Consider the following 26,289-nt stretch of genomic DNA (forward strand, 5'->3'; position numbering starts at 1 on the left):
ATTTTGCCTTCAGCCTCGTGCATTTCCCCTCAGCTGAGGCCTCCCCTTACCAATGCACCCATATGCATGAGCTGGCCCACGTGTCATTACGCCTGTGGTATACGCCTCTCATTTCGAGGTAGAGTGACACAGCATGAGCTTCTGTCATCTCAGTACCTATAGAGGTAGAGTGGCTGCCCAATTTTGACCAGTGGCTGCGCATGCTCGTTCGCTGACACGCGTCTGCCGATGCAGCTCGAGAACCGGTCAGCGCCTTTGTAACCAATCAACGCCCTAGCATCTTAGCGGGGTGCTGTCGAAATACACGGATGGTGGAAGCGCGATGGTAAGGTGGTGAAGGTCGGCCCATCCATAGATAGCGCCGGAGTGGCGATGGCCCCACCAACGCCTCGCTTCAATCGCGCTTCAACCGCTGCAGGGAAGCAACGACCTCTTGCATCACAAACCCCACAACATGGCGCGAGGCAAACTCATAGTGTTCGAGGGCCTGGATCGCGCAGGCAAATCAACGCAGTGTCAAATGCTGGTTGAAGATCTGCAAAACGATGGGATCAAGGTGCGGCATATGCGGTTCCCTGGTACGTGCGCGTAGATAGAGAGCCATTCGCTGGCGCGTGGATGCACGTTGAATCAAACTAAGTTGGAGACTGACAAAGGGTATAGATAGGACGACACCGATTGGTCAAATGATCAACAGCTACCTGAGTGGTCAGAGCGATCAAGACGACCATGTCATACATCTCTTGTTCTCTGCGAACCGGTGGGAAGCAGTGTAAGCCAAACACACCCATCCACATCTAAACACAAAAATCTCAACGTATACTCCAGACCATCTATCCAAGCCGATCTCGCAGCCGGTACAACAATAATCGTAGACCGCTACTACTACAGCGGCTGCGTATACTCTGCTGCCAAGCAAAACCCCAGCATGAGCCTCGAATGGTGCCGGAAACCTGAAGTCGGGCTTCCACGTCCTGACTTGTGTCTCTTCCTTGACATCTCCGCTGACGACGCTGCGAAACGAGGCGGCTACGGTACCGAGAAGTATGAGAGGAAGGAGATGCAGGATCGAGTGCGCGAGCTGTTCGAGACGATGATGCAGAAGAAGGAGGGCGAGGACTTTGTGCGCATCGATGCGGGTGAGAGTATGACGGATGTGGCGGCGAAGATTAGACAGGAGGTTGATCGGTGTATTGAGCGGGTTGCGAAGAGTCAGCTGCCGCTAGGAACGGTGGAAGGGTGGTAGATGTTCTCATCTGAGATTGAAGCAGGATCACTTGTCCTCGTCGTCGTTCACATTCTCCGCCCATGTCTCATCGAGATCTTCGTCCAGGTCAACCTCTAGCTCATCAATGTCTGGAAACTCTTCCGCATCCTCTTCGACTGTTCCATCCGACTTCTTCTTCCGCTTCGTCTTGAACATTACTTTCAGCTCTTCTTCGCCATACATGCGTAGACTGAGCTCTTTCATCAGGTCTAACCATCTTAGCGAAGTTTGGCAGCTCGGACATGACCCTTGGATTGGAATCAGCGCATCTGCATTGCTTTCCTCTGCGAGGAATTCCTGTGACATGCAGGCCATATGCGATACTGCGCGACACGTGTCTACCGGGCAGACTAGCACAAGCGCTTCCTCAGCACTCATGCCTGATCTGCAAACAACACAGGTTCGTTGTTGGCCGTCTCCAAGAATGTTCTTCGACTTCTCGACATGTGTCTTGCAATCCTCGTATGCAACGGGGATTGCTCGTATTATTTCTGGAATGAAGTGCGTGCGCATCTCGCTCTGCACATCCGGTGCAAGTTTGGGCAGCTCAGCCGGCGTCACTCGGATGGTGATGTCCTTTCGCAACTTCGTCTTCATTTTAGAGATATGTTTCTCCCATTGCGCGAACACGTCCTGGGCGAAGAAACGGATGTTCAGCGGCCATCGGCTGAAACTCCCGACGCCCAACAGATGATGTAGATTCTTCAGTCGCGCTTCCAGTGACATTGGTGGTCGCGGTCTTTTGACTGGTGATGGGTTCTTTCTGCCTTTTTGAAGCTCCTCCAGCCTCGCGTCGCGCACTTCACGCTCTATGTGCCGGGTGGCGTGCGTGTTTTGCCACGCCCATTCGAACTGCAACGCGGCGGCTCTGGAGGGGAAGCCAGTAACGATGCACGTCATCTCCCACGGCCGCTTCCCCTGCATTGATGTACGCTTCGCGCCGCCCTTGCTTGAGCCATTGTGCTGACCCAGACGACGCGCCGGATTGGGGGTGCTGCCGATGTAGAAGGCTTTTCGGTTTTTGGAGCGGAGCAGGTAACAACAGTAGAAGGCTGGGATGGGCCGGCTTTCGATTTTGACAGAGTCGGCCATGATTGAGTTCATGACAAAGATGAAGTCGCGATGTCCTTGTTGATCGCATCCAAAAGCGTGCAGCAGCCAGTTAGGGCTGACGGGATGGTGCAGATGGAGTGTGTCGTGATTGGTTGGCTGGAGTGCCTCCCGATGAGACAACCTTGCTACCGACCTCACCTGCAGCAGTTCAGGCGTCGAGATGAATTTAACTCAGAGATGGAAAGACCGCGACAGTATGATATGAATGCGCAATGCTGCTACTGTTACGCTTGTTGTTTCGAGATGCAGTATGGTGGTGCAAACAAGTGGCGAAGATGGCCGTGCATGTGTTCACAATGGAAAGTAAGAAGAAGTAAGTCGCAATGGAGAGCATCTGAGTCAGATCAATATGTGCTTGTTCTGGGAGCCAATGTAGTTCGCTGGTCGTCATCATGGTAGAATGCGGCGCAAAAGAAAGGCCGAGGAGGTGAGGTCGGCAGCCTTGCGTGCAGTCGCCAGATCGGCACGACGTAGCTCTCATACTTCACCACACGACTGCACTCCAAGGTGGCATCTCGATGCCGCATCAATGCGATACAATGTATTGACTTGAAATGCTCTATATTTCTCCATCGATGTGACGCACAGAGTTGAAGCGTCGTGCATAATATTAGCCGTGCCCTGCTGCACCAAGCTTCGATGTTCTGGGTTCGGTACCAGGTTGGGCGGGCGTGATATGCATCCGCCGTTAGCGGGAATCTCGCACCCTTCAGCGGACCCATCCATCCTCTCCATATCTCCTCCACCTCGCCTCGCCAACCTCGCTGTGCACGTGCTGCCACAACCACGACGGTCGCTAACAGACAAGCCTCTAGTCGCACTGGCATTCGCCTCTGTTACGAGTGAATTGCACAGTCCAAGCGGCCGAAAGCGGTCGCCTGCCGCTGTAGAGGCCCCATGCCTATGCCTATATCTCTTCGATAGCGCCCACCACCGACCGAATCACGCCCGACGACAATCGCTATACCTTCCATACCATCTCGTATCTCGTTACGAGGCTGCAATTAGGGCTGCACGCAGCGACAGCGCTTGATGCATGAGCACGAAGACTATGGTCGATTTCATGCCCCCCGGCGGGCCCCCAACGGGCGCCACTATGACTACCTTTCGAGTTGCCACGGACAGTGGAACGCCTGACGCAGCAACTGGCGCATCAAAATCTAGAATGGGTGGTGCTGCGGTGCCCGCAACGAATGGTGCGCAACCGAGTGCGGCCAGCACGATTCCTCTGAGCGCGCGCAAGGCAGCGCCGCTGGATCTCGCTACCGTGGAGCGCAGAGGACATGGAGCGCCAAACCACCTGCCCCCCAAACAGAATCGTCTTTTTGGCCTGCGCGAATCTCCCACATATCGACCGACAGCCGAGCAGTTCAAGGACCCGGTGGCATACATCCAAAGCATTCGCGAAGAAGGGCAAAAGTACGGCATCGTCAAGATTGTCCCACCAGACAGCTGGAAGCCACCATTCGCTATCGATACTGAGCGCTTCCACTTCCGCACGCGGCGACAGGAACTCAACTCGGTCGAAGGTGGCACGCGTGCCAACTTGAACTATCTCGATCAGCTCGCCAAATTCCACAAGCAACATGGCCACAGTCTCACTCGATTTCCGAGCGTGGACAAACGCCCTTTGGATCTCTACAAGCTCAAGAAGGCCGTTGAGAAGAGAGGTGGATTCGAACGTGTTTGCAAGCAGAAGAAGTGGGCTGAAATCGGACGCGACCTTGGCTACAGCGGCAAGATAATGTCTTCACTGTCGACATCGCTTAAAAACTCGTATCAGAAATGGCTACACCCATACGAGGAGTATCTGCGACTCGTCAAGCCTGGTGTGCAGCAGATGCTGGAGTACGAGCATGGCGGACCCTTCACGCCGTCACCAGCCCATTCGCCCATAAAGAAATCGCTGCAGGGTACGCCTGTCGCCAACGCTGCCGAGTCACCGGCTATGCGAGCCTCAGCAGCGCTGAACGCAACACTGCAGGGTGACTCTGTGCCAACTCCACCACCAGAGCTCTCACGACCTGCCATGCAGGGGGGCTTCACGCCGGTGAACTCGGGAGGCTTCACAGCGGTCAATGCGAACTCAGCACAAAAGCCGTCTACGCAACCCTCTACACCTAGTGCTTTTACTGCGGCCAACCCACCGAGCGCTTTACATCGAGATGTGCTGGAATCGCGCACGTCAACACCTTTGCGCAATGCTGGCAGTCCCATGCTCTCAGCTGACAACACCCCGGACTTGAGACCGCCTGGAGCCGGCTTGACCCCGCTAGCCAATGGGCAGCATTTCAACCAACTGAAGCGAACCTTCTCTCAGGATCCGGAGAGTAGTGCAAATGACGATGTGGATGAGGCAAACGGTCGGCGTAGCAAGCGACTCAAAAAGGATGCTCCTCCTACCGTTGCGGGTTCACACATGACTCAGCCTCGCCAATCGACCCCCAGTCGAACTTTCCCACGCGTTCGATCGGCCGACGACAGACCTGGCGACCGATGCGAGACTTGCGGTACCGACAACGACCCTCAGAATATCCTACTTTGCGACAGCTGCGACGCTGGTTACCATGGTTCTTGCTTGGACCCACCCATCAAGGCTATCCCTGCATACGACTGGCACTGCCCTAGATGTCTCGTAGGCACAGGCGAGTTTGGATTTGAAGAAGGGGGCATTTACTCGCTCAAGCAGTTCCAGGAACGAGCCCAGCTATTCAAGCAGAATCACTTCGTCGGCAAGACGGCCTTTGATCCGGTCACCAATTTGCCAAAACCAGTTACTGAAGATGATGTAGAACGTGAGTTCTGGCATTCTGTTGCGAACGTTACGGAGACAGTCGAAGTAGAGTATGGAGCAGACATACATTCCACGACACACGGAAGTGGCTTCCCAACTATAGAGAAGAACCCGCGCGACCCCTACTCGACCGATCCATGGAACTTGACTGTTCTGCCCTATGCGCCAGATTCGCTTTTCCGCCATATCAAGTCCGATATCTCAGGTATGACCGTACCCTGGTTATACGTGGGCATGGTGTTCTCGACCTTTTGCTGGCATGCGGAGGATCACTACACGTACTCAGCAAATTATCAACACTTTGGCGCTACCAAGACATGGTACGGCGTACCAGCTGAAGACACCGAGAAGTTTGAGCAAGCCATGCGTGAGGCAGTACCAGAACTGTTTGAGAGCCAGCCAGATCTCTTGTTCCAGCTCGTGACGCTGTTGACTCCCGAGCAACTCTTGAAGGCTGGTGTTAGAGTCTATGCGATCGACCAACGTGCTGGCGAGTTTGTGATAACCTTCCCAGAAGCCTACCATGCCGGGTTCAATCATGGCTTCAATCTAAATGAAGCGGTAAACTTCGCGCCGAGCGACTGGGAGCCGTTTGGAGAGCACGGAGTTCAACGCCTTCAGGATTACCGCCGTCAACCGTGCTTCTCTCACGACGAGCTACTATTGGCAGCAGCATCACGCAAGGACACAACCATCAAGACTGCCAAGTGGCTTGCTCCTGCGATGGAGCGAATGCTTGCCAGAGAGTCACGGATACGCGATGAATTCCTGGACAAACACAAAGCTGCGAGAGCACATACTTGCAAAGTTGACGGTACTGGCAATGCCGGGGACTCCTGCGAACTCGACTTTATCATCGATGATGCCGACATGCATGAGGATGAATTGATTTGCGCCTTCTGCAAATCATACGGCTATCTGTCTCGGTTCTACTGCAAGAAGACCAAGAAGGTCTTGTGTCTACAGCATGCTGGATGGTTTGAATGTTGTCAAGACTCCCCGGAAGCTGAGCGTTACTCCGGAGCCAAGCTCCAACACAAGCTCGTATACCGCATGCAGGAGGACGATCTTGATGCGCTGGTACAAAAGATTGTCGACAAAGCAAGCACACCCGAAGTCTGGGAGGCAAAGATGGAGGCTTTGCTTTCCGAGGGGCCTCGACCTCAATTGAAGTCCCTACGTGCGCTCCTGCATGAAGGCGAGAAGATCGACTGGGACTTGAACGGTCTCCAGGATCTGAAAGATTTCGTCGAGAAATGCCAGGAAGTTGCTGATGAAGCTACCTCTTACACCACTCGGAAGCAACAAGCCCGTCGCAAAGCGGAGCGCCCTGGAAGAGGACGGCCAAGCAAGTCGGCTGTTGCCGAGGCAGACGAAAAAGATCGCGAATATCGCAATGTGGAGAACATACAAAAGCTACTCAATCAGGCAAAAGATCTAGGGTTCGATAGCCCGGAAATAACTACGCTCCGAGAACGCGCTGAAAGCATTGTCGAATTCCAGACCAGAGCACGCACCGCTTTACGCGAGCGCACTTCCGAGCAAAGTATTGCACGGCTAGACGAACTCCTGGAAGAAGGCAAGGGTTTCAACGTCGATCTACCCGAGCTTGAATCTCTCGAAAAGGTCGTACAGCAGTTGAAGTGGCTCCAAGAGGCACAGGACTTCAAGGTAAAGCCTGCGCCGACGCTCCAAGAAGTTGGCGAACTCATCAAGAACGGCATTGAAGTTGGCATGCCAGAGCATCATCCTGACCTTCGCTTCTTGCAAGAGAAGAAAGACCAAGGTGAGTTCTGGGAGAAGAAGGCGAAGGAGCTCATGGAAGTGGAGAACGTGCATTATCAGCAACTCGACGCCTTCTCCAAGCAAGCGACCAATCTGCCGGTAACACCAGAAACCCGAGCCGCGATGGACGCCATATTGAAGAAGCAACGAGATGCACAAGAGCTGATTATGTCTCTGTACGAGCGAAGCAAGAATCAGGACTTCTCACAACGGCCAAAATACATGGAGGTCCGCAACGCCATGGAGTCTTTGAATGCGCTGAATGGAAAGCCCAATGGCACGAACGACCTTGAGAAGGAGCAGAAGCGACATGAAGATTGGATGAGGCGAGGAAAGAAGCTCTTTGGCAAAGCCAACGCGCCCTTGCATATCCTACACGCGCACATGAAACAAGTCGATGAGCGTAATCGATCCTGCTTCGATTTGGGAGACCAGCCTCGAATGCCTGTAGAGCCCGCGTCCCGTGAACAGAGCCCGGCCGACGGTGAAGAGGAGGACGGCCCCTTATCCAGTCGAGACGTATTCTGTATCTGTCGGAAACCAGAAGCTGGTATGATGATTGAGTGTGAATTGTGTCACGAATGGTAAGATGACTTGTTCTACATCAAAAATCTATCCACTAACAATGATAGGTATCACGGCAAGTGCCTGAAGATCGCCCGCGGAAAAGTCAAAGAGGACGACAAGTACACATGCCCTATCTGCGATTATCGTGTCAAGATTCCTCGCGATGCGACTCGCCCAAAACTTGAGGATCTCCAGCTTTGGCAGGACGAAGTCCCCGGTCTGCCATTCCAACCTGAGGAAGAGGAAACACTGGACTCGCTGATCGAGCACGGTACCAGGTTCCGAGAGTACGTCGCGCGATACATCAACCCATTGATGTCAAGCCCTGATGAACTTACTACCCAACGATTCTACCTACGGAAACTTGAGGGTGCTGAGATTCTTCTCTCGAACGAGATTAACTTCTTCCGCCAAGAACTACACAAATGGGCACCAGTGGCCCCAACACCGCCGCCTATCCTACAAGTGTCTCTTTCTACACGTAAGCCGCGGCCGACGAAGCAGCAGAAGCTCATGAGCCAGTTGGGCATTACCAATCCGGACGACCTCCCGCAGCACCTCAAAACCAAAACCCATCAATTCAAGCGCAAGGATGGAGAGAAGCCACCGAGCAACCCGTCGGGCGCCGCTGAGCAGTCGCATACTCCTCCTGGTGAGCCTCGTCAAGGTCAACCTGAGGGTGAAAGCAGCGAGTACTTCAACACTACCACCACGTCTACATTCAACAACTCGCCCACATTTGCTACGAGTGCTCCACTGAATTTCAGCGGCTCTTCATCGATTGCGCCTCTTGACCCAGGTCTCTTTGAGAGTTCAGGGCCCGCAGCCCCTACCAGTCCAATGCAAGACCCCTTCAAGAGCTCAAATAGTGGACATGAGATGTTTGGCGAAGCGATGGAAATGGGTGGCGGTCAGGCAGAAGAGGCACTGGCTGTCACCGAAGGCAACAACTACATGGACTAGAAGTCTGACGGCTACACGCCACGGACGCCAGAATAATGGTGCATAATTTCTCATGAGCATCCTAGGGGCGTACGGCAAGGATCGTTGTACAACACGGTTCATTTTTGTTTGAGTCTGGTTTCTACGACTGTTGTTTTTAGAATTGTCTTTTACTTCATCATGTCCGATGGTGGACGTGCGGTAGTTGTGCCGCAACTACTGCAGCGTTCGTTATACGTGTTACTTCAGCGCTGCTTATTGCATCAGAGGGGTGTTAGGGAGCACGACAGGGCTACTGGCCGACATACCCAGAACAGGCGTAAAGAGACTCGGGTACTAAATCCATGTTCGACAATGAACTCATAATGCAATAATCTGACCATTGACAATTTGCTGATGTGTGATGTGATGATGGCTGTCGGTGGGTTGTGGGCATGATGATGCGGGGATCTCGGAGGTTTGCTTGGAATGCGCTACTGGGGCGTCCGTGCACTCGACTTTTCTAAGCCGATGCTGGTCATCGAAGACGGCGGACGACACATCGCAATGCTTCCAAGTAGAGGGCTGCGGCCGGCCCACCTTGCGCCTTTGGCCTCACGACAGTCGACAGTCTTACGGACCAATGCTACAAGGAAGGTGCGCATCTGCGAATTCCACTGCCCGCTTCGTTCAATTCACACACCCGCGTTCTCGTGTCCAAGTCGCCCAGTACCTTCTCTATGACCATCCTTCTGCACAACAGCAAATCAGAGCCGACTTGTTGTAATTGCTAATTGTGGTAGTTTTCGTCCCTTCCCCGAACTGCGAACCTCACCGGCCCATCATGTCGAACGAGCCCGCTCCAGTCAGCGCTGTGGAAGTCTGGCGCGAACCGAACTCATAATGTCATGACGAGTGCGTCGTCTGTTCGAAATGCCTCATGGTATGCTCCTTGGAGCTGGGGGAAGTCTAGTGGTCCCGTCGATGCCAGCTCTCTCACACCGGCCGACCGCGTTCCCATCGCCGAATTCTCGCACCGTCCCGTCTCCGAGTTTGCGCAACAACACGCACAGCCTGTCGTCACCACGTCTACGCCCGAGCTCGCTCCTGCAGCTATCGACAAGCCCGCCGTCGTGGATGGAGCAGTCGCGCCTGCCAAGGCGGCAGTAGACAGCGCGCCTACCTTGACGGAACCCAAGACACTCGACACTCTCTTCGATGCTGAGCCTGTCAAGGACACTCTCCCCACAGCCGAGATTGACCCCACTCGTCTCATCGATCATTCTGGACAATTGCAGGAATTGGGTCTCGACTACGGCTGGGGTATGACGACTCTGTTCGAGAAGTGCATCGAAACCATCTACCTACAATCAGGCATGGGCTGGGCTGGCTCTATCATTGCTGCCGGTGTCGTTGTCCGTTGCACGACCTTTGTGCTCCAGGCAGCGAGCTCAGACAAGATGGCAGTCATGTCTTCACTGGCACCCGTTACCAAGCCTATACAAGAGAAGATGGAGGCTGCCCTTGCCCGAGGTGACAAGCAACAGGCCGATCTATACAAGATGCAGCAGGCCGCAATCATGAAGCCCTACGTAGGAGGTATGCTTGCCACTGGAGGTTTCATGATCGCGCAAGCCTGGATTGGATTTTCCGCCTTCAGATTCCTAAGGGCTATGGCTGACCTGCCCGTCCCCGGCATGGCGCATGATGGCTTTCTGTGGTTCACCGATCTGAGCAACCGCGACCCTTACTTCATCTTACCGGCTGCAACTTCAGCCATCATGTATACTGTTTTCAAGGCAAGTCTATACTCTTGAACGATGCTCCCACCTTACTGACACACTGAATAGACCGGAGGTGAAACTGGTGTGCAGCCCGATACAGCCCAGGCAGTTACACGTCAAAAGATTTTCACTGGTTTATCCGTCTTCCTCGGTGTTGCCACCGCTTTCCAGGCCTCTGCTCTCCAACTCTACTTCCTGATGACCGGTATTATGGGCGGTTTAACTGGTTGGTTGCTTCGCCAGAATGGTTTCAGAAAATTCATTGGTATTCGACCGCTACCCAGCAAAGAGAGCAACGAGCTTTACAGCAAAGTCGTCAAGGGAGAGGCGAAGTTGAGTCAAGTCAAGGGAGCCGATGGCAGGGCTCGTTACCAGCCACCCACCCGCAAAGCAGCCCCGATGAACCGTCGCCAGTTGTCCGGCATCAACATCAAATCCGGAGTTGCCCTACCTGCGCATCTCAAGACGGAGGTACCCAAGACGATCGACACGGAATATCCTGACCGGGACATCGATTTCGAGGAAGGTGCCAAAGGCAAGCCAATCAGCGAGAAGCTGGACTACTACCGCAGAAACTACCGCCTTGCCTACATCTGGAGGCGGACGGGCAACGGCGTGGATCGCTTCATGAGGTCTATGGGCTTTGGAGACAAGAAGATGTCACCCGAGGAGGCCAGGAGGAAGAAGAGGGCTGATGATTACGAGATTGAGAGGAGACGCAGGTTCCAAAATAGGCAATAGAGACGTGTCGGAGATGTGGACGGCCATGTATGATATACGCGTGTTGGACCTTGTGTTAGTAGTACGTGCATCTCCAAAAGGATTGGGAGTTGTTTGATACGCATAGCGAGAGATTTTGTATAAATACTAAGAGACGCATATGCTCCTGATTCAACCTTGGACGTATGAGTGTTTACGGTTTTGTATGCATCGAAAGCTCGTTCGCGATTCCAACTCTCGTTCGTAACCATGCTTGAAAGGAAGACAGCTCGAATTTGATCCAATCGATTCCAAGATGAAGCGTGATGCCTCTGAACGCCATGCCATTGATTGCACTCGTATATACAGATACGTCTCCAGGCTCTCCACCTCCCCTTGCACTACCCATCTACTCCAGCGACGTGTACATATCCAACTCCTGTCCATTCCTCCTCCTCCGCTCCACAGGATCCGCTCGCATCTCCACGCCTGGTCCCACGCGTCTGGAATCGGCTCCGGAGCGATGAGTCGGGAATATCTGGTAGCACATATTGATCAGCATTGCTCTCTAACTCCAAACTTCCGCTATAAATCCTTTCCTTAGCTTTCTTCAGACATTGACATACCTTAGTACCACTCCACCCCAACCGATACGCCGCCTCATTCGCGACCAACTCGCCAAAACCCAACATGAGCCCGTTGACAAACGGCAAGAAGAGGTTTATCGCTGCGCCACGGAGTAGTCCCCATATTGTGGGTGGCTTGTAGAGGATCAGGGGTGTGGAACTTGAGGATGCGGATTCGGGGGAGGAGGTGAGCTCGTTGTTTGCGTCGTAGTTTTCGCTGTCCGAGGGGATGGTTATGCCGGATTCGGTGAGGTTGGTGGCGTCGGCCATTGTGGGTGAGGTGATTGGGGTGAGATTGGGTGGTGGGTGGTGGGAGGTAGGCTGGTGGTGGATGCTGGATGCTGGATGCTGGATGCTGGATGGGTGCTAGAGCCCCACGCGGAGGTGATGCGGAGGATAGCGTAAAGCTGGCTTGGTCGGGTGGAGGGTAATTTGTACGATCAGACCTGCTCGATTGGTTTGGTGGGATGAGTATTACGCACGCTAGACTCTGCTGACGCGCGTGGGTGGTAGTGCGCGACAGTCCCGAGGTCGCTGCTCGAGGTGTTGATGAGGCTCACATTAATTCCGGCCTTGGCATTATCTCGGAACTTTGATGCACATCGGAAGGTGCTGCATGTCAAGGTCTAAACGACTTATTGGCAGACATATCTTTAGAGTCTAAGAGAATCACGGAAGTCTTATGACCAACTTATCTAGTTGTTGATTAACAAGGTAACTCGCATCGACTGTGTTTGTGATTCGCGGTGAATGTCGAGAGCGAGCAAGCGACGTCACCAGCTACCGCCTGCGGTAGGTACCTAAAAGCCCGCCCTGAGTTTACTGTACATAGACCCCACCGCAGTCAACCAACGCGTCCAAGCCACCAACCACGCCACCACCCTCATCTTCAACAGCAGCATTACTACGCTGTTATGTCTGAAGCTGCCCCCGACCAAGACGCTCTCATTGCTCAGCTTGCTAGCCTGACTGGCCTCGATCCCGCAACAGTATGTTGATGGAAGCTCATCGAAGCTATTGGAGCTGTTCACTCACACAAAGGACAGGCAGAACGCTACTTGAACGCCTCCAACGGAGACCTCACCCTCGCTGCATCTCTCTTCTTCGACGAGTCGGCCGAACAACAAGACGACACTTCCGAACCAGACGTTGACATGGCTGGTGACGAGACAAACACAGACGCTCCCAGTGTGCCCCAAGGAGCTGGTGGAGGACGCACTCTCGGGGGCGCATATGTACCCTCACCTGCACCCGAAGCATCTCGATCATCGTCTCAGCCTGCCGCTGCTCGCGGACAGCCTGCCCAGAGGGGCGTAGCAGGTGCGCGGACGCTGAGGGACCTGCAGTCATCAGGTGGCGGACACGGACACGCCCATGATGACGACGATGACGACGAGAACCCTGATGATGAGAACCAGGACTTCTTCGCCGGTGGTGAAAAGTCAGGTCTTGCCGTTCAGAACCCAAACCAGTCAAATCCGCGCGATCAGATCAACAACATCCTGAAGCGCGCACGACAGTAAGCCGGCCCAGCATCGTTTGGGCCACTCCAGCTAACAAGCGCAGGAACGCTCCCCGACCAGGCGGTGACGAGGAGCAGCCCGCCAGTTCCTCTCATTTCCGTGGCGCAGGTACTACCCTAGGAGGCGATGATGCTCCCTCCCGAACTATTCCAGACCCCACCGCCAACATCCCCGCACCGCCCCCGCGCGCCCACCGCGAGCTTCACCTCTGGCGTGACGGCTTCTCAGTCGACGACGGCGACCTGTTCCGGTACGATGACCCGGCCAACGCACGTACACTGGAGATGATCAACACGGGCCACGCTCCATTGCATATTCTCAATGTAGAACACGGCCAGGAGGTGGATGTCGAAGTGCACGCGCACAAGGACGAGGACTACAAGAAGCCAAAGAAGAAGTACGTTCCCTTCTCGGGTAGCGGAAACCGTCTGGGCAGCCCCACCCCTGGTGCAAGCTCAGCGGCTGCTCCCATGGCACCGGCAGCTTCAAGTAGCACGGCAGCCTCGACTCCAGCCGCCTCTGCGCAACCTACCGTCGACGTCGACTCATCGGCTCCTACCCTCACGCTCCAGCTACGCCTTGGTGACGGTACACGGCTGACCTCGCGGTTCAACACTACACACACTATTGGCGACGTCTACGACTTTGTCGGCAGGGCTAGCTCGGCCAGTCAGGATCGCGAGTGGGCGCTCATGACCACGTTCCCCAGCAACGAGCTGACGGACAAGGCCCAAGTGCTGGGTGACATTCCAGAGTTCAAACGTGGTGGTGTAGTGGTACAGAAGTGGAAGTGAGGACGCACTGTACGTGGATGCACTCGAGTCCGGATTGCCGTTTATAGTGCGGGTGCGGGCAATGGAGGATGCAAACGTAGAAAGCGTGTGCTGATCACGACAATACCATCTGCAAAGGCGTTATGGCAAAATGCAGGATAGATTTGGGAACGGTAGCTGGATAGCATTCATGACAATATCGATGCTGCAGGGTGCACATAATTGCACAACCTGCCAAATGTGGTACCAGTTGTTATCTGGCATGGTGCATTGCACTGCATGAAGCTTGACGTGTGCGCGGCGCGTCGCACCGCAGTCGTGAGTTTAGCAGTAGCCTCACGATTGGCGGGACGTTTAGCATTGTGTTTGCACATCGTTAATTTGTCTGGACAGAAGGGCCGAAGAACGTTTCTCCAGTCTCCAACATTATCTTTCGATTCAGGTCGCTGCTGCAGGGTTCACTGTGGGACTGTATCGCCATGTCCGTTGGATCGGCTGAATAAGATGACGACCACAGAGTCGCTGCATTTCGCTTGGGTAATGACGCCTTCGCGCCTTCTCTTATCTCTAATTATACCGCCGAGCTGGCTGAGAATGTCGCCCGTCGAGTGCCAAATGTTATTTGCGTGCGCCCCCAGATAGCATCAGCAGTGGGGGGTGGCGTGCTGGGCAGGTTGGCTGGCATATCAGTCGTGGCTGCTAGCTGAGTCCTAGTGAATCCTTCCTGCGGATAGATGAGCAGCGGCCATGGTGCGACGGCTCTGCCGCTCGGAAGATTTTGCGAAACGCGCAAGCACCGACTTCAAGGACGACATGGCACCACTCAGACGCAACCTCTGCTCGTCGTTAGGCGATCAACAGTGTGCAACGCGTCAGCCCTCCCCCTGGAGTACCTTGCAGCACGGGGCGGGAGGCGGCGCGGGAGTTGGGGGTTAAGGCGTCTTGGTGCAAAACCGATGGGGATTCCCAGATCGACGAGGCTCTGGCCGCGTACTGCCGTTTGAGAGTGTTCGACGCTTCTTCTGCTCGTGCAATTTCGAACCCTGTCGAGTAGTCTTGTCCCGCGCTCTTGGTATCGTCATTTCCGTCTAATCATCGTCTGCGGTTTTTTCTCTTGAGGCTTGCATTCCTCGATCGATCCCGTTCGCTCTTTCTAGCATTCCACCGGCCCTTTCCCGAGTTCACGTGCGGCAGGAACGACCGACACAGATAGACGGATTGACCATCCTTCTTGCCCTCTTCACTGTAGTCGGCCCCGCCTTCCTTTCCTTTGCATCCAAGCTAGCATCGCTCGGCAGCGCCTTCACCAGAGCTTCGCCGCTATCCTTAACACCCACGGTCCTTACCACCTGCACCACTTCACCACACCTCTTCGCCATCAGTCGCTAGTCCTTCTTTCGCGCTACACCTCCGCAACCTCAAGCGATGCAGCTTTTACATTATCGGTAAATCCTACGACTACCCCAGTACCCTAGGTACCATACCGGCATAAGGTTAGTGTGCACCACTAAACGATACGAATACGAACAACATCGACATCATGTTTGTCCGATCACCCCGCAGATTTGCGATAGTTTCCTTTATAGCATTGGTTTTCATCTTCGCCGTCCTACAGCAGAGCCCATGGGCGAACGAGAAGGTGTACGAGCGCATGCCGCTCTTCAACTCGGGGAATAGACCGCCGACACAGGAGCTCCTGAATGAAAGTCCAGGCGAGGCGCAGGCGCATCTCGAGGATGCATGGCATAATGCCGTGCCCATCCCCGGCGCGATGCCTAGCCCCGTGGATGCGCAATCGCCAGCGGAGCCAGCAGAGGTTATGCTGCCGCCAATGGAAACCTCGCGCGAGCCTGAGGTCGACGCATCGAAGCCCACCAAGCCTCACCCGCCATGGGTGACGGCACCGTCGAGGACAGGCTCTTTCATCCCTCCCTACCCAACACCATCCAACTGGAAGCAGTACATGGCGAAGATGCTGGACTGGCCGCGACCGAGCTGGAGTGGTCACTGGCCGCCATTCGGCGACTACGTCGACAAGAAGTACGACCCGAACCGGTGGGAACAATTCGATTTGTAAGTGTACACACGTTGCGCGCCACAGTGGTGGTTCTAATCTTGAGCAGGGACTATCGCATCTACGAGTCTAGCCATGATAAGCTGAACGATACGATTGCCTCTGATCCGATCGCATACAAGCCGTTCCCCAAGTACAACACCCCAAAGTGGAAGCAGAAGTGGCACGGTGAATACGTGGCTTGTCTGGGTCCGCGCGGCAAACCCCTCAACGAGAGCACCGACGACGAGGTTCAGGTCTACCGCGGCATACCAGAGGACTTTCCCCCGGTATACGCTGGTGGCTATGATGTCATCGGACTCGACGACGATGTCTGCTTCGACCGATACTCACGATACGGTCCGTACGGATATGGTGATGATGAGTTCCCAGAGGAGGTCAAGAACTGGAAGGCGCCCGCTACTGTCCCCGAGTGGCCTCAGGTGAACTGGGGTGCGCTGCAGGACGATTGTCTTGAGCGGAACAAGGGGCGCTACCGGCCCAAGGCCAGATCCCCAATCGTAAAGATTCCCAGCACTGTCCTACCTGAGCCCGCGGCGGCGTCGTCGGCGTTTGCGATCCCCACAGACACGAGCCGAAGCAACTTGGAGAACCGCGATGACAGCGAGAAGAAGTACCACCACCGCACGGCCATTCTCATCCGTGCCTGGACCGGTTACAACTACGAAGAGAACGACATCACCGCCATTCGCGCCATGGTCTCCGAGCTCTCCCTCCAGTCCGGCGGTGAATACCAAGTCTACCTCTACGTCCACGTCAAGGACAGAGATGCACCCATCTTCGACAGCCAGTATGAATACGATCGCATTCTAAAAGAAAACGTACCCGAGGAACTGCGCGACATTGCTATCCTATGGTCAGAATCCATCTTCCCGAAATGGTATCCCAAGGTTATGGACTGGCAGGTATATTGGCAGCAATTCATGTGTCTACAATGGTTCAGTCTTACGCACCCCGAATTTGATTACGTCTGGAACTGGGAAACAGACGCTAGATACACTGGACACCACTATCACTTCTTCGAGAAGATCAGCGAGTTCGCGGATAAGCAACCGAGGAAGCTGCTGTGGGAGCGCAACAAGCGATACTATCTTCCGAGCGTACATGGAGACTACCAATCATTCGTCGAAAACACACACAAGGACGTCTTGAACGCATCTGCAAACTCGCTCATCCCACCACCCGTATGGGGACCACGGCCATGGAGACTTGCCATCCCTCCCCAGAAGCCACTAGGCCCTACACCACCCACAACTATGGAGGAAGACAACTTCGAGTGGGGTGTTGGTGAGCCTGCGGACTTCATCACTCTTCTTCCGATGTGGGACCCCAGGAACACGACTTGGTCTTACAAGGATAAGATCTGGAACTACCTGCCTCACATCCGACCAATCTTCACGCCAGAGGACGGCCAGGCCGATTGGTTCACTCATCCTATCTTCGAACAGATTGATCGCCGGACTTTCATCAACACAGTTGTACGATTCAGCAAGAAGATGCTGCAAGCTATGCATGAGGAGAACTTGGTTGGACGCAGTATGCAGGCCGAGATGTGGCCCTCGACAGTTGCACTCCAACACGGTTTGAAAGCCGTATACGCACCTCACCCGATCTTCAACGACCGCCACTGGCCCGCCGCCTACACCGAAGCCATCTTTGATACCGCATCGACCGTCGATGAAGAGACAGGTGAAGCATTGGAAAGCCGTCAAGGCGCATGGACCGAAGAAGCCGACTCACCCTACAACCACGACCGCGAGTTCAACTTCCAAGGCTGGAGCTGGTACTACGCATCACGCTTCCCACGTAACCTATACCGACGATGGCTCAACTGGCCCATTGTCCAACAAAACTGGGGAGAGTCGGAAAAGATCGATGGTGGACCAGGCTCTGACGGCGAGCTGGAGCAAAAGAGGATGTGCATACCGGGTATGCTACTCCATCCCGTAAAGAGGATGGCCAAGTACAAGGAAAAGCCTTGAACGAGATGAATGGAATGGAACGGAACGCAATACCAGGTCTCATACGACCAACGACCACCGCAGCGCCGTGTTGACACGAATATTATCTGAACACCAGTATTTATCTGTGTGTATAGCAGGAAGGGATTGAGCGCCATCCTATTTGCCACTTTTGCCTTCTCTACCAAAAGCATGGGCGGAGCATAAGTCATGCTTTGTACTCTTTTTTCCTTTTGACCTTCTCAACTGATACCTGTTTCCTCTCTCTCCCTCTTCGTTTCGTTTCGTTTCGTTACCAGACCTGAAGATGTCTGCTGGATACCTTTGTTGTTATTTTAGGGGATACAAGCATTTGCTGGACATCTATTTTGGCGCTCTTGGCAAACTATTTACGGCATCAGTGGTTTTGGCACTCATCGTCAGCTTGTTGATAGATCTTTCTGAATCGCCTGAGAGGCGTGGTTAGATATAGATGGCATCTTTTTTTGAAAGGTATAAGGATTACTGTTCAAGGTGTGTTTTGTTGGTCTTTGGATGTGATTTGGTCATTGCCTATGGCATGTCTACCTATAGACTGGTCCCCGCTGCCGAGTTGCTAACACGTGATCTAGTAGCCTTCCGCAAAATCATGGTAACGAGAGGAGCCCTTCGAAACCATGGTTCAATCGATGAGTCAACGAAACTTGATATAAGACGGATTCCAGCATATGCTCTTCTTTACCTTTTTTCCGCGCCAACACAACAATTTACATACCTAAATTCATACATGACACACGGCACACAACACGGCACACAACACGCTCCATCGCCTTCTTACTTCGACACCCCCCAAATGGCAAACACCACACACCAGGGCTTCTCCGCTCTCCCAGCTGAACTGCGCTTAGAGGTTTACAAGCACATCTTGGCTTCAAGCATTGCTGAAGGCCATCCACGTCGCTCGGCAGGTTTGTACCACACATGCGTCACCACCCGCAAAGAAATGGACGAGTACCTCGACAGAGTTCTGCTCATTGTCAGACTCCAAAACTACTGGCTGACGGCATCTAAATCGGGTCATCCATTACACGTTCACCTTCCTACGACCTACGAATTTACTACGCCCCTGCAAAACGTAACGTTAGAGGTACCGATAAGCAACGAAAGCAATCCTTGGGAAGACCCCATCGAGTTGGCCGATCTGCTCGAGATAACCATCCAATTATCTGATCTCCACCTATCGGCTTTCACTATCAAGTTCTACTATCCGTGTCCGGACAGAGACGTACCGTGGCAAGCCAGTGTCCGCATAGCTTGCCATTTTCTGTGTAAGGTACCTTTCATTTTCATGTCGAGAGCAGAGTATCCTTACTTCCGAAGTGTAGACCGTCTAATGATAGACTTGGGCACTCTTGGAGCACCCCCTCGTTCGATAGGAGCAATCGGAGAAGATGTTATATGCGATATTATCCTCCGCTGTCAGTTCTTTTCGAGAGGAAACAACTGGTGGCTCGGCGTTGGTGCAACTGCTCCGAATAATCGGTGGACGCTTTGCTTTGATCTCAAAGAGGGGTTACCATCACTAGTGAACGAAGCTGGGCGACGCTGGACGGTAGTTCGGCACGTTATGAGTGGATGGGATAAGGAGCACCCCGATGCTCGGTAACGCAGTACAGGTTCTGCCCCTTGTCTTCCACGAGCTAGCCTTTCATCGTCGTCTACTCAGCTTGTTCTTCATTCACTCCGCAGAGTGTTTGCTCGCTGGTTACCGAAACGTCGCAAACCGTGCTCTCCTTTTATCTTCATCAAACCGCGAAAGTCCCTGACAGCGACCGTTCAACTCACCGCAGACTAAACGTCAGCGTCATGGCCAAAGACAAGCCTTCCCGACTCCTCGCGCTTCCAGCAGAACTACGACTCCAAATCTATGGCCATCTTCTCACCGAAACCCTGGAAAATGGACGCACATCTGATGCTGGCGCTTTATACCTCGCTTCCCGCACAACCTATTCGGAAATGAAGCCACTCGTCTCAACAGTCCAAGTAGCCCTCGACCTGAAGTGCGCCTGGGACCACTCTAGACGGCTCAGAGGTGAAGTCAGAGGACGACTGTGCTTCCAAATTCCATCCTCACACACCTACATCAACCCGCTCACTGAGTTCGCCATCACCGCACCGCGCGATCGCAAACGCAGACATCCCGTTCAAAGGGCTAAGCACAACATGCTGCGTCGCACGGAAGACTTGGCGGTTTTCGGCCTCCGTCTCTTACTCTGCCCTTTCGGTTTCGGAGTGGAACGCCGATATACCAACAAACAAGTCCTCTCGTCCAGTCATCTCTTCTTCCGTACCTTCTACCAGATATGGGGAAAAGAGTTTTTGGAGAAGGCAAGGCAGAAGAGATACATTGATCGGTTAACCTTTCAGAAAGATTCCCACGTGGAGGATAGATATATTGTGAAGATTGTGCACGGGAAGCAATATGGGGGCATGTATCTTCCTGCCTCCGGGGCTTTTTATGGTCCGTGGTGTTTTCATGTCGTAGGACAGACGAAAAGGTTGTGGGGAGTAGATTTTAGGGGTGGATTGAAGCTGCCGGGGTGGAGGTCTGAGCGTATAAATTGGTTTTATCAGGAGTAGTGCTGTTTGGAGGGTTTTCGTCGACTGTGTTTATGGGTTTGAATGAGGATTGCGTACCAATTTTTCGAAGTGTATATTGCTAGATTATTACATAGTCATGGTGACGCACTGATGCGAAATAGGGGCAGCAAAGCTCGGGCATTTAACTTTGTATAATCTGTTCCATTCTCATCAATGTAGATCTGCGCAAATCATCATCCAAACGGTGTGTTCTCACTTCCTACACAATGAATCGCCTCACAACGTCATTGACTCAGCAAGAGATGAATCGGTGCTCTTAAGCCAAGTCAATTCCTTGCATTCGATGCTCCGATATATAAGAGCAGGAAGCATTAACTGTAACGATCACTTCCCCTCACCTTGGTATCTAAACAACCCACGCATTACACAGAATATGATTCTCACCCTTCCAACAGAGCTTCGAATCGAGGTCTATAGGCACCTTATTGTCGAAAGCATCACTTCTGGACGTCCACAGGATATCTCCGGCCTTTTCTTTAGTTGCCGTACTACGTACAACGAAATGGAGGACGATATAGCTAAAGTTAAACCTCTAATCCTTGCTACTCGAAAGTGGCAAGATGAGCATCCATACGGCCGTTGTTTGAAGATTGAGTCATCACCAGCCTCGATTTTGGCAGGAGGAGCTGGCGAAGGCAACTTTAGCATGCCGATTTCAGGTTCATGGCTCCAGGGTAGCCTTAACCGGGCTTCATTGAAACGATGCGTAGCAGCTCTCCAGCCGGTATTGCACCTACCATGGTCGACAATCAACCTCTCTACCCATGTGGATCATCCGCTGAACCACCTTAAAAGTACCCGCGTGATGCTTCTGGAGCTTTTCTTTAGGAACGATTACACCCCGGCGAAACTGACCTGGATTCAACGATGTGATCGCCTCACCCTCAATTTTCGAGGTGACACTGAAAAACTTGAATGGTGTACTTGGGACATTGCATTCGCAATCCATGGCCAGAGGGCTCTCAAAGCGATTTGGATACAAAAACTTGATGACAGGCGTAACGGCGACTTGTGGAAAATTGGATATGACTTTGTAGAAGGCTTGGAAACAATTAAGGGGTTGCAGTGGAAACAAGAAGTTCGGGAAGGTTTGCTGCGGCGCGAAGGTATATTTTAGGGCTCTCAGGGTTGATCATGTTCACCACGACCTGAAGATCTGAAAGCTTGAGGTCTTCCCTGTGCGGAAGTGGCATCTGCTCACGTCTCGATGTACGTAGTACGAACAAAGACTGAAGTTAACATCATGGAGGATATAAGGTTTAAAGCTACCCTTTGATCGATCGTTGAATTTATGTGCGTCTTCACAGGCGCATCCTTGTGAGATGAGGGCCGAATATAGCGCCGCGCACGCGCCATGCTGACGGTGACTCGTCATCTCCCGCAGTCTTGTATCTTCCTCATCTCATCCATCTTAGCATGCATCTTTCACATGGTCGGAGTTGGCGGGCGGTCCAGAGCGTGCGATAACTGCAAAAGTCGACGCGTCAAATGTGGTAGGTTTGCCCTGTTTACCCCTGCGCTATCCCGACGCGTGTGTTGACGTCACGAGATCTACGAAAGCCACAATGCGGAAGGTGCGTCACAGCACGACTGCAATGTGGTGGCACCCGCGGCATCACATTCGTACAATTCGATGGCCACGGCCAGTCTGCCCAGCCTAGCGATCGCGATGTCGCCGGGTGCTTAGCTGTGGAAGTCGGCACCAGGACGCCTGACACTGCTATTCGACTTCACCAGGAAATTCATCGAGCATTGTCGCCTTCTCGCGATGATGTCTTCACCGCGTTCACTCTTTCAAACTTACTGCCGGCGCAAAGCCTGTTGGTGTTCAATCCTGGGGTTATTACGATCAAGTCACTTTCTGCGCTTGCGACTTCTTACTTCGGCATCAAGCACCAGGATAGAGCTATCACGCAGTACGGATTCAAGAGGTACAGTGACGCACTTAGAGCCGTGCATTCGGCTCTTGAGGCTTCGGTGTCTCCGCCTTCCTTTGATCTGATTGAGGCGGTCATGCTTATGGGACTCATCGAGGTACATCAAACGTTCTGCAGTGCACACATTTTCTAACCGCTACTAGTTCCTCATCTCGGATCGTGTCGATGGTTGGATAAACCATGCACGTGGGCTAGAAAGGCTCTTCGAGTTGCGCGGACCTGAAGCTATGGCATCACCTCAGTGTCTTGGGATCTTGGATAGGATTCGCCCGTCTCTTATCTTTGCAGCTATTGTCTTGCACAAGCCAACGATAATGTCGGAGAATAAATGGAAATACATCCCCTGGAGCTTACACCCTGAGCACATCGACTCGCTCAAGCTCTTGTTCGACATTATTGCCGACTACCCTCAGCTCTTCATTCTGCGTGATGAGCTTTTGTCAGTTGCGGATGAAGACACAAGGACTGCTGAGACGCAATGTCTCTCTTTGCAATGTCATGAGGTCATCGCCAAACTGAAAAACTGGAGGGAGACTTTTGCGTCTGATCCGTTTCACACCTCTTACGAGACACCCGCATGTCAACCGATACCGCTCATAGAAGACGAGTATGGCGCGTTGCATCCAGCCTGGTCTACTGCCTTCAGATACCGATCACTCTATCATGCGAACGCTATCACAGTCTATAACGCCGCTACCATCATGGCCCTCCGGTTCGCCGACAGCATCGATGCTGAGATGATGTCATCTTCAGCGTACCATACCCGACAGGAGCAGATATCGACAGCAGCGCTCACTATATGTCGTAGCGTCGAGTACCATCAGCTAGAGGACTGGGGCGAACAGGGCTCTTTTGAACTGCTCTTTCCTCTGCGCATGGCATACGATGGGATCCGCGAGAAGGAGCCGACAATAGCATCATGGATCACATCCGTCATGCAAGACATGTCGGCTGGTAGACGAGGGCCCTGGAGATCCGCGAAAAGCATCCTAGATGTTCGCAAGTGAGGTCGTAGTAAAGTAAAAAGGTAGAACAACCGTTTTATTGCATAAACATGGGCATTCGTAACAAGTCAACGAAGTCTCTTTATCACTGTATTCTCTCATTCAGCGACTCAATGACGATATACTCCATCTTCTCGACCATCTTCTGCTCCTTCTCCAACTTCTTACCCTCCTTGACATGAGTTTTAGCCCCTTTCCGGTCCTGTTTCTGAGATCTCCTCTTTTCCTTTCGCGCCTTCTTCTCTTCTTTCTTTGCTCGTTTGCGCTCCGCTTTATCCGCTTTTCTCTTTTGTTTGCCGTTGACCTCATCATGAGATGTCAGGGCGGACTCTCCGATGGAGCTAGTGCTAGACAAAGAATTGGAGCTTGAATCTGAGCTGTAGCCCTTTTCTTCTTTCTTCCTGATACGCCGTTCGATCTGCTTCGCAGCCAATCTATCGAGAGCATTTCGCTGCTCCATTGGCGGCGGGACGTTGAATGACAGCGGTGCGATGTAGGGCGTGAGTGCTTGCAATCGGCGGTATCCAGCTGTCTGAGGCTGAGAGCTACTTCCTAGCGTTCTTTGCCAAGTCAGAAACGGGAACCCTTACGGCGGGGCTAAACTTACGCCGACGATGGCATGTGCACATTGCAGCCAAGCTTCTCCTCCAACTGTTTGTTCTTGCAAATCGAAGCTTTCAGACGACGAGGCGCAAAGTATTCTCCGTTCACAGCCTCCAAGAAGCGTCGGGTTCGCATAGTTGTCGTAGCAGCCGTTCCAACTCCGGCGGCCATGTTCATGCTGGCGCCAGCAATCATGGTCCAGTGATGTGGTCTAGCACTTCTATAAGAAACCGGTAAGAGCCAAACAAAGGAGTCAACTCACACGATGCCAACCACATGACCCGCTGCATCAAGTGCCTGAAGCGGAACTGGCGGAGCTTGAGCGACACTGAGATCATCAATGAATGCTACAAAGTCTTTCTCGTGGATATTGAAGCGGCGCAGATCGGGGCTGTATGCTCGTATAAATGGGAATGGTGTTCCAAGTAGACCGCTTGCATCGAGTCTTGGTATCACGACGGGTTTCTAGACAGGTCAGCAAGGTTTACTGGCAATGTTTGAAGAGTGGCTCACTTGAAGAGATTGTGGTGGCTGAACTGGATCTGGAATGCAGGGCGACCACTCTATCGCGTGATGTGACAACTCATCATCCGGTGGAGACAAGCTAGTCGGTGGTAACGGTGCAGCGCTGTATGAACCAAGTGCTCGATGCGGCCGGTCGAAAGAGTGGCTCTCGTATGAAGGAGGTTCTAATGGCATCATGATAGTATGGTATCGAGATTGTATTGCTTTGTGATGAGTGATCTGACACCGGATATAAGTATCTCGAGCCTCACGCTCAACACAATAACGGAGCTGCTTTGATAAACCGTGCACGTTGTTCCAAGCCCCCAGCTATGTCTAAAAAGGCGTATTCCTCGGGACTCAGCCTTGCCAGTTACTAGAGACCAAACAATATCAAGCACAGTCAAGCTGACGGCCTCGTAGATCGCTGTCCCAATGTAGTTGATTTCTCGAGCTTGCTAACCGCATATTGTCTAGCGCGGCTAGCGTCGTTTCCTCGGATTACCCTTCCGGGTTCATTTCTCGAGATTGGGCCGATCAACAGTAGAAAGCGTGAGACAAATAGTAGATAGCATTCTATCGCAAGAGAAAGCAGACGTTTGGTAAGTAACTGCTAGTCGTGCATTAAATGATCGACAGCGGCCTGCACGTTGGCCTTGCTAAGCCACGACCCGTTGCATGAGGTAATTGGGTAAAAGCGGTTCACCTTTGGCTGAGGTCTTGGGCCGTTACTGCAGAACCCCATAAGACCATTCCGTACCTCAATAGCTTCCCCGTGTTTGCGGCCTGGTGTTACCATCGGGCTGGATCGGTAAAATCCTCGGGCACCTTCAGTCCTCTTTGCTTCCTTCTGCACCACGCCTCTTTCTTGCCCTGTGGCCTCCACCTGATCATCTCATCTTCAGGATACTCTGCAAGGCACGCAGCTACATCCCAGCGATGTATCTCATTGCCGTCGTGATAGATTAGAACATGATCTACGTGCTCAAGCAGAGTGATGCCCCGGATATACTCCCAATTCCCTTCCAGCTGTTGTTGTATAGTCCAATTCAGACACACCAAGAAGTACCGGGAAGTAACCGACATTGCAGCGTCGGCCTGAGCGGACATATGAATCAGACCGAGCTGCGCAAGATCCGGAGATGGTGTCTCGACGTTGATGCTGATCGTTCTGATGGATATTTGCCGGTGTTCACTGTCGCTCTTCCTTTCGCCCAGAGGCCCAACATGGGTAAATCGGTTGAATATGCCATAGAAGCCCCATACCACTAGAACAATGAGGTGAGTGGTTAGTATGTAGTACTAATACTAATAGAGGAAAGGCTTTCCTTACACTGCTTAGGTAGTAGCCCAAAGAAATCTTCAGGTTCTGGATTTGCCGGCGCCCCTAACATGTCTTCAATTTCAGACTTCAGTCGTTCGCTATCGTTTGTTACACAGAGGCGAAGTGTGACATTCAACTGCTCAATTCTGGTCGACAAAACTGGAACATTGATCCACGTCGCTGCCAATATCCCATTGTCGGTCATTGCAAGATCGAGGTCGTACACAATGCTTCGCATTCGTTCTAGCATCTCCGTTGTTTCCGTTCTCAGCTGTTGATTGACTAGCAGTAATCTCGTCGAATTCGAGACGATTGCCTGGGGCTGATGCGAGGGACCCGGTCCCACGAACGGCGTCGGAAACTCATAAGTTATATATCCGTCCAGAATCT

At 52.9% G+C, this 26,289-nt stretch overlaps 9 protein-coding genes across 9 annotated transcripts; 6 read left to right on the forward strand and 3 right to left on the reverse strand.

Annotated features, from left to right (window-relative positions):
• Positions 1 to 454: 454 nt before the first annotated feature.
• J4E90_003747 (uncharacterized protein) lies at positions 455 to 1,246 on the forward strand (the record flags this gene model as incomplete). Its single annotated transcript, XM_051433314.1, has 3 exons — positions 455 to 578; positions 664 to 772; positions 829 to 1,246. 3 exons carry the CDS (start codon positions 455 to 457, stop codon positions 1,244 to 1,246), a joined length of 651 nt encoding a protein of 216 aa, XP_051293212.1.
• Positions 1,247 to 1,273: 27 nt separating this feature from the next.
• SLX1 (Slx4p interacting protein) lies at positions 1,274 to 2,371 on the reverse strand (the record flags this gene model as incomplete). Its single annotated transcript, XM_051433315.1, has 1 exon — positions 1,274 to 2,371. One exon carries the CDS (start codon positions 2,369 to 2,371, stop codon positions 1,274 to 1,276), a length of 1,098 nt encoding a protein of 365 aa, XP_051293213.1.
• A 1,105-nt stretch (positions 2,372 to 3,476) lies between these two features.
• On the forward strand, positions 3,477 to 8,489 carry J4E90_003749 (uncharacterized protein; the record flags this gene model as incomplete). Its single annotated transcript, XM_051433316.1, has 2 exons — positions 3,477 to 7,543; positions 7,592 to 8,489. The coding sequence occupies 2 exons, from the start codon at positions 3,477 to 3,479 to the stop codon at positions 8,487 to 8,489; spliced, it is 4,965 nt and encodes a 1,654-aa protein (XP_051293214.1).
• An 866-nt stretch (positions 8,490 to 9,355) lies between these two features.
• On the forward strand, positions 9,356 to 10,972 carry J4E90_003750 (uncharacterized protein; the record flags this gene model as incomplete). The annotated part of the gene is made up of 2 exons (XM_051433317.1): positions 9,356 to 10,237; positions 10,298 to 10,972. The coding sequence occupies 2 exons, from the start codon at positions 9,356 to 9,358 to the stop codon at positions 10,970 to 10,972; spliced, it is 1,557 nt and encodes a 518-aa protein (XP_051293215.1).
• Positions 10,973 to 11,339: 367 nt separating this feature from the next.
• J4E90_003751 (uncharacterized protein) lies at positions 11,340 to 11,826 on the reverse strand (the record flags this gene model as incomplete). Its single annotated transcript, XM_051433318.1, has 2 exons — positions 11,340 to 11,468; positions 11,557 to 11,826. 2 exons carry the CDS (start codon positions 11,824 to 11,826, stop codon positions 11,340 to 11,342), a joined length of 399 nt encoding a protein of 132 aa, XP_051293216.1.
• A 644-nt stretch (positions 11,827 to 12,470) lies between these two features.
• Positions 12,471 to 13,873, forward strand: UBX1 (UBX domain-containing protein 1; the record flags this gene model as incomplete). Its single annotated transcript, XM_051433319.1, has 3 exons — positions 12,471 to 12,545; positions 12,603 to 13,075; positions 13,123 to 13,873. The coding sequence occupies 3 exons, from the start codon at positions 12,471 to 12,473 to the stop codon at positions 13,871 to 13,873; spliced, it is 1,299 nt and encodes a 432-aa protein (XP_051293217.1).
• A 1,519-nt stretch (positions 13,874 to 15,392) lies between these two features.
• J4E90_003753 (uncharacterized protein) lies at positions 15,393 to 17,908 on the forward strand (the record flags this gene model as incomplete). The annotated part of the gene is made up of 2 exons (XM_051433320.1): positions 15,393 to 15,925; positions 15,976 to 17,908. The coding sequence occupies 2 exons, from the start codon at positions 15,393 to 15,395 to the stop codon at positions 17,906 to 17,908; spliced, it is 2,466 nt and encodes an 821-aa protein (XP_051293218.1).
• A 4,870-nt stretch (positions 17,909 to 22,778) lies between these two features.
• Positions 22,779 to 23,471, forward strand: J4E90_003754 (uncharacterized protein; the record flags this gene model as incomplete). The annotated part of the gene is made up of 1 exon (XM_051433321.1): positions 22,779 to 23,471. The coding sequence occupies one exon, from the start codon at positions 22,779 to 22,781 to the stop codon at positions 23,469 to 23,471; it is 693 nt and encodes a 230-aa protein (XP_051293219.1).
• An 82-nt stretch (positions 23,472 to 23,553) lies between these two features.
• On the reverse strand, positions 23,554 to 24,266 carry J4E90_003755 (uncharacterized protein; the record flags this gene model as incomplete). Its single annotated transcript, XM_051433322.1, has 2 exons — positions 23,554 to 24,028; positions 24,076 to 24,266. The coding sequence occupies 2 exons, from the start codon at positions 24,264 to 24,266 to the stop codon at positions 23,554 to 23,556; spliced, it is 666 nt and encodes a 221-aa protein (XP_051293220.1).
• Positions 24,267 to 26,289: the final 2,023 nt, after the last annotated feature.

This window comes from Alternaria incomplexa, assembly GCF_024043165.1.
Source record: "Alternaria incomplexa strain BMP 0042 chromosome Unknown scaffold_4, whole genome shotgun sequence".
In the NCBI taxonomy this organism is placed as follows: Eukaryota; Fungi; Ascomycota; class Dothideomycetes; order Pleosporales; family Pleosporaceae; genus Alternaria; species Alternaria incomplexa.